Source organism: Glycine soja, chromosome 10 (assembly GCF_004193775.1).
Source record: "Glycine soja cultivar W05 chromosome 10, ASM419377v2, whole genome shotgun sequence".
Taxonomy (NCBI): domain Eukaryota; kingdom Viridiplantae; phylum Streptophyta; class Magnoliopsida; order Fabales; family Fabaceae; genus Glycine; species Glycine soja.
In genome coordinates, this window is record NC_041011.1 from 50,235,859 (window position 1) to 50,243,417 (window position 7,559).

Genomic DNA, 7,559 nt, shown 5'->3' on the forward strand with positions numbered 1-7,559 from the left:
TTTATGAATAACCAAGTTGACAGATGTCAACTATTGAGAAGGAGGAGGATTAAGCATTTCTCTTGCAATTATTCTGCCACTGTCGGCACAACAAGTTTTACTAAACAGCCAATAATGTTTGCACAGTGCAAACAAGAAGTTATTCGAGACAAGTCGAAACAAGCTCACACACATGGCAACAGAATCACCAGTGGTACATAAAAAACAGAAGTGAACTTGGAATAAGTGGTTTCAAATTGGGTAGCTTAATTTTTCAGTAGTTCAGGCATGAAAATGGGTAAGATAGGCCTCAGCCAGCTTGTGACCCAACTGAATTTGAGACTCGGTGGTTAAATGAAGATTATCTTCCTTCAATTGCAATCCCTTTGCGTCCACGCAAATCACGTTTGGAAGATCAATTACTTTTTGTGCTTCTCTCACTTTCTCTGTGTGGTCAGACCCTGAGGCTAATGCAATTTACACGATCCACAATCATAACATCACATTTAAGACTTACGGGTTACGCGCTATTTTTTTTAATTAAAATATATTTGTTCGTATAATGGTTTTATATTACTTTGTACCAAACTAATAATGCAAAAGAAGATGCCTCTACCAAAAGAACATTTTTGTACATGAATTTATTACCGTCTATCACTTTGCAAGTATGAAAATACCCGAAAAAGAAGATGGGGAATTGAGGTCTTGACGAAGATTGTGGATGAGAGTCTCCATGTTGAACTTGTAAGCCGCAGCGTCTTCCTCGTGGATTGCGTGGCTTTCACCTTGGAACCACAGCACCGCCGGAACCACGCCGTCCGACCGCTTACTACGGTTGTTGGCGTCCCTGATAGCCCCGCCACGACCGGCCATGTTGCTTTGACCTGAGAGTATGAAGATTTGCCTTTTGGTTTTTTGGTGTGTGTTGGTTTCCATGACTTACCAGGGGATTTTGATTTTCACTTGGAAGTTGGAAGGTTGGTTCTTTCAATTGATATTTGATAATCATGGCTCATACCAAGTGCCTATCGTTATATAAGTAGTGCACCCTTAAAGTAGTTTCTAAACTGGGATTGTTGATAATACTTTTTTTAAGACATCTTTTTTTATTAGTATTAGTTAAAAAAATATAAAATTATAAGAGAAATTAGTAACTTATTAAATCAAAAGTGAGATCAATACAATAATTGCAGTTAGTGATAGTGTTTTCAATAAAGTGTGTGAATAGAATTTCTCGATTTCATTTAAGCTCTTGAAATTATGAAAAAAAAAAAATATTCTTTCAATAATTATAATGTTTTAAACTATAGTGATAGTTGTGTTCATAAAAAATGAGAACAATTTTGATATATATACATATATATGATCTCTAACGTATAAAAAAAACTGTAGTGATAGAATAGTGTTTGACAAAGTATATTTTCTTTTATAACAAACTATTAATAATTATTAATCTTTAATGTTAAGAATTTGTAAATTTGATTTCTATTTTCAATAATTAACCATTTTGATATAAGTTGGTTAATTTAGTTTTGGATTTTATTATAGGTAGGGTTTGAGAAAATTAGTTCAAACTACTTCAACATCTACAAGCTAGAGCCAAGAGTCCAAAAGATTAAAAAACAAGTTGTAAATTGTATAGCTTAATTAGTTTTAGACATAATCATATTCAACTTCAAACAAATCTTATTTTTTTGACATAATAAAATTTAGATTTCATCATATCATTCTCTTGGATCTTAACCCAAATGTCCAACAGAACTCTACTTATTAATTATATCATTAGATTCTTATTGGATTGACCATTCTAAAGTTCATTAATTCCAATGTCAAACAACTCAATTCAAATATTAACATTATTATCATGTTAGATTTAAAAAGAATGACAAATTACAGTTTATACTTAAATGCTTCTAAACTAAATCTTGTTCCTGTAGCACATACTTAGAGGAACACTAATAAATGTCAAAATCTAGTGTTAAGACTTAAGAACAAGTTATTCTTCCGTGTTTAGAATTCGGATGGCACAAGCCCTACATAGTATGCAGCCTTTCAAGCTTAGCTACACGAATTGACTATAACTTGCCCAATGTATTTCCAACTCCAAATTATTGTCACCGTTACTCATAAGTGACAAGGAGAGGTAGACCCTTCGTGACAATCAATACACAGAAAATTTACTTCCTAAACAAGGAACTCATCTTCATAAAATCTTCATGGATCACATAATTACGCTCTGCACGAATTGCTGTCATTAAGAATCCACCATTAAAGTTTTGCTCAACATTCAATTGTAGAAAAAATCACCATATCCATATAAAGAATGAAACTGTCTAATAAAATATTCCATACCATAAAAAGCATACAAAAAATTGATTTTTAATTTTACAATTTCATTATCACCGGAGAGAAAAGCCCATGAAATAAAAGCTCTTTCATTTGTTGAATAAATGGTCAGTGCAGAATTCATTTGTAAAACATTATGATTCATGACACAATTTGCAAGTTCATCTTTCACATTAGAAACAATTCAGTAAGTGAAAGTAAAGTCAATCTGAAAGTGTAAGGTGTAAGAAATGTATTTAACAAATGGACCAGTCCTTGTGATTCTGCTACAAGGGAGCCTCTTCGCTTGCATCTTTGAAGTTCAAAACATCAACAAAAATTACAAATCCCGTGACTCCAGTGCACGAATACTACAAAATAGATGATGCATCTGTATGCAGTATAAATATTTTTGGCATATTCGTTTGCTTTCGTGAAAGCTCACTGCCCTCTCAAAATTGCTACTCTTGTCCTCCCCAATTTATTTCATTAAAAAAAAAAGTTTATTTTTTTCTTCTTTGTCGCAAAATGCTAGAGTTGTTACAATTGATTATTATGAGTGATTTTACCTACCGTCAGTTAGTCTTGAAAAAGACGGTAACAAATCAGTCGGCCTTGAAAAATGTGATAACAAATTTCGGTCATATATATGAGGAAGTCTTTCAATTAATTTAACTTTAAAAATAAAGTTATCATTTAACAATACATTACATCTAAATTAAATCTTGTGAGATACATTCAGAATTTTGTTTCATTCTTAAATATAAATTATATTAAAACATTGCTCGTTAATAATTTATATTTGGAATTAAACAAAACTTTCAATCTATCTCATTTGATTGAGTTCAGATTTAATACATTATCAAATACTAACTTTACTTTGGAAATTTACTGATGTATATGACTGAAATTTGTTGTCACCCGCTTCAATCGCTCAACGGCTGGTTTGATACCGCCCCTTTTAAGGCTAACTATTAAGCTTGGCCAATTTGCTACCGCTGGAGCTGTCATCGCATATTACCAACCATGGTGCAGGGTTCCCGCCAACCTGCCATTAGACCAAGTAGACAAGCTATAAAACTTCATAGAGGAGAGATTCTTAGGAATTCTGGTCTATGGTATAACATTTGAATCTCAATAATATCACATTTTCTCTACCATAATTAATTAATTATTGTGAAAAAATGTTTGTACAATAGTTAGTCTTTTGGTCAATTTATTTGTAAAAATGTATGTATAGTTAAAAAAAAATACACCATTATTGTTTGTAAGTTTTGTCCTATAATTTATGTTTTTTTTTTAATGTGCACTAAGATGTCCTTAATCAATCATAATAATATTTCACATAGAATTATAAACTTCCTACTCGCTCTATGTTTTAGCCAACATAATTAACCAAATTAAAATTATATCTTGGAAGCTACCGTTAGATACAAAAATTAGAATACCAAGATAGCAAATACAAAAATTATAACACACACAAAACAATACTTATAACAATCAATTAATACAATACAAAGGAAAAAATTTAATAGAGGAAAGCAAAAGGGGGGAGAAACACATAATCTTGCTGTTTGCCAAATACTGTGGGCTAGATAGAGCAAAAATGGCATTACTACTAGAATATTTTAAGTATCTTTTTTTTTTTTTGAAAAAGCACAAGATGAGTATCAAAACAAGGGTTCATATTTACATAAAGTATAACAGTACCCTCTGAAGTATACATAAAATTAAGCCGGAACCTCCTTAACAATTACAAATAACGTAAGCACTCGAGTAATTTCCTATCAATAATGACATATATAATAATCACAGCACGCAAACATATTATTCAAATTCAGCCCTTACGATAGGGTCAACATCCCGAAGAATCTCCACTCCGGAGCTTGTTTTCTCATCCCTTCGTCCGACGGCACTAAAAATCTTGTTGATAAAAGAGTATTCTTGGTAGTTTGATTTGGGCTTACAATATGGACTGTTACACACAAGATTTCGGCTTCAGTTTGGAAGATTGTCCCAAGCCGAAATTAAAGGAATTAAAATATGACAATCAAATCATTTAAAATAACCTTACATCATAACTTAAACTATTTAATATAGATTTAAAAATTAATTTATATTTTATATATTTTAAAAATTATAGTTATATATAAATATATATTTATCATGCGCAATACACACTAAAATATTAGTTTAATAAAAATAAAAATATATTTATTGTGTATTTAGGATGTGATTAATTCGGTGGTTTTCTTTTAAAAAAATAATCATTAAATATTTTTTAAAAATTAATTTTTGGAGAATAATAATGAAGAGATGAGATGAGAAACAAATGTTTATTATGTTCCGTAGTCTCGGTTTATTGTGCTGACATGGAGCACTAATCCCAGGATCCAATTACAAAAGTTACACAAGATGAAGGACCTAATTACAACTTTACAAGTTTATTTAATTTAGGGATCTAATTAGAATTTTGAAATAGTTAAGGGACCTAATTACAATTTTTAGCTTGGAGTCCTAATTAAAAAATTTTAAATTGTTTTGGAACCTAATTACATTTTTTAGTTTGGGGACCTAATTATTTTTTTAATAGTTTAAGGAAATAATTATTTTTTATCAATATTTTTAATTATAAGGAAATTTAAAATTATTTTTAACAGTATAAAATAATAATGACATTAATTACATTTCTCATAGTGTGTATGTGCTAAATAGTGATAGAATATATAAAGAGAGTGTTATGTGAGAACTGATGATAATTATGAATAAGGGTTTTTATTATTTAATTTGACTTGATATTTAAATTTTATATATATATATATATATATATATATATATATATATATATATATGTTTGGTTTGATTTGATTTGAGTTTATTTTTTCAATTTTTTAATTTATAAATCAATAAAATCTATTTTTACCTGAACTTCAAGATTGCTTTTAATTTGACAACTAATAAAGTTAAATATAACCTATTAACCAGATGAGTTGTAATCAACTTTTGAAAATTATGTTTCTTAAAAAAATGAAAATTATTGTTATAAAAAAATAAACTTTTGAAAATGATATTTACATAACCATAATAAAAAGAGCAACAAAAAATAAAAAAGCACAAAATAAGATATCACATGATATGTCAGGTGAAACACTCTTTTGGTGAAGGGAATGCCTCTGCGAATGCTCTCGCTAGAATGGGCGTGGCTGCTACTAGTGTTTGGACTTTGTTGACCTCTTTTAGAACTTGTCAATCATCTCCAGGCTAACAGTTAAGGAGTGTGATGTTTTGCAGATAGTTTTTTATGGTTTTTGGGTTTCGCTTTTCTCTTTGTGTGTGTGTATATATATATATATCACTAAAAACCACTTTTAAAAATAAGTGCATTACAATTATTTATAATAAATTAGTCATATATCGTCAATGTCATAAATTCATAATTTAATATAACAAAATATATATCACCCTAGGATCACACATTGGCACATTGATTTAACATAATATTTCATATAACTAGAAATCAATATAAATATATCAAGATTTGGTTTTATTTTAACAATAAAAATTGAACCAAATCAAAAGTTCAAATGCATTTGTTTGTTTTCAATTTTATAATAGTTTTTCAACTTTTTAAATCGATTTGGAGATTTAAAACAACTTTGGTTCGATTTTGAAAACTCTTAATCGTGAGAAATGAAAATATTTAATTATCAGATTCACTATAAATAGTATTGTTGAAAATGTTTAGATCATATATTTCATAATTGGTGAAGTGCACATATAAATTAGTCGATTATTACAACTTCGAACGTTAACTGTGATTATTTGTTTTTGTAAAGTATTAAATTATTAAAAATAAAAGAAAAAATAAATAAATTATTAATAGAAAATTAACATTATATTCACATGAATAATAAATTTTGAATTTAATATAACATACTCTGATTTTTGTCATTAACAACAACATTGAGTCATTGAGACGTCTCACCTTTTTTTTTCTCATCTAAGGTCAGTTACTAATCGTGTAGGATTTAAATCTGAACATTTCCTTATTATCATATTTTCAGATGGAATAAAAGAAAAAAAAATAACTTTAACGAATATATTATATTAAGGCAGCTGATGAGAGCGGGTCATCGTCTGAAAAATACAGCTAAATCATTTTAAGATTCACCAAGAAACAAAACCCATCAATGGATACTCGTTATCTATGCGAACCCATCATCAACAATGTCCTGACACTGTTTATTTTTCTTATCTTCGAGCAGGAAACCACGTGCATTGGAGTTATATTAATTATATAAATTAAAACCACCAAGCACGTGCTCCACTGTGCCATGAAGCATTCGTTTAGTCCATTTTATTTTATATAAAAAAATATATATTCATCACTATCTATTTCTCTAAGAAAATGTTTTAAAAATAAGCGAATATTTCTATAGAAATTTAAATTTGACTAATTTGTCGAAGATGGACTGTGACAGCAAAATATCTTAACATGTTTGATTTATAGGCACGCATGATCGATGATTAAAAAAACACACCGACAATGAAAGAGTGCACACTATTATATCAAAGACTTTGAGATCCCCAATGTCCAAAATTTTGTGCAGTATAAATCAGAAGCACTAGTCCCCCATCATTCATATGTACGACTAAACATGCATGAATCACTTCTTGCGCAAGCTTAATAGTCAGCAAGACCGGCCATGCGTGCCCATGTCCGTGAACAAAATGCACCTTGATTATATAAGATCAGACAAGGATTCGATTCAGTGGTCAAAGTTACAATCATTGTTACCTTGCATAAACAAACATTTTTGTCTCCAATCTTTTCTTCTCTTGATGCCTAATTCAAGTCAACAAAAGGCTAAGCACCTTGATCTAAAAACGGGGTGTGGAATATGAAACACATAATCATGGAGAAGAATTAATGGACTGGAGCAGCACCGGGGATTTTGTCTAAGATTTGTAGAGCCTCTTTCATGACGGTCTCTTTTGTGGACATGGGAAAACACAGCTAATCCCCAACTTGGAACCACGCCAATACCACATTCTCTCTCCCTTCTATTTCAGACTTCATTGCCACGTCAGCTATCCTCAAGACCGGTTTTTCTCATCTTCCACCGAACCCGGTTCGTGCCACTGGTCCAACTCCCGTCCGAGAGAACCCCTCCAGTTAGAAGCTCCAGCAAGACCACGCCAAAAGAGTACACGTCCCACTTGTTATTGGGTTTGATGTTTTGAAGTGACTCTGT

General features: G+C 30.4%; 1 protein-coding gene across 1 annotated transcript; it reads right to left on the reverse strand.

Moving 5' to 3' along the window:
• Window positions 1-261: 261 nt before the first annotated feature.
• Window positions 262-852, reverse strand: LOC114371851 (probable carbohydrate esterase At4g34215). Its single transcript, XM_028329167.1, has 2 exons — window positions 657-852; window positions 262-446 (listed from the first exon to the last, which is right to left on the reverse strand). The coding sequence occupies exons 1-2, from the start codon at window positions 850-852 to the stop codon at window positions 262-264; spliced, it is 381 nt and encodes a 126-aa protein (XP_028184968.1).
• Between the last annotated feature and the right edge of the window lie 6,707 nt (window positions 853-7,559).

Bases quoted from the DNA above. Each gene is read 5' to 3' on its own strand.
- LOC114371851 (XM_028329167.1), bottom strand. From the start codon at position 852: ATGGCCGGTCGTGGCGGGGCTATCAGGGACGCCAACAACCGTAGTAAG. The intron at 447-656 runs GTATTTTCATAC...AAATTGCATTAG, and splicing joins TTCCCCATCTTCTTTTTCGG to CCTCAGGGTCTGACCACACA.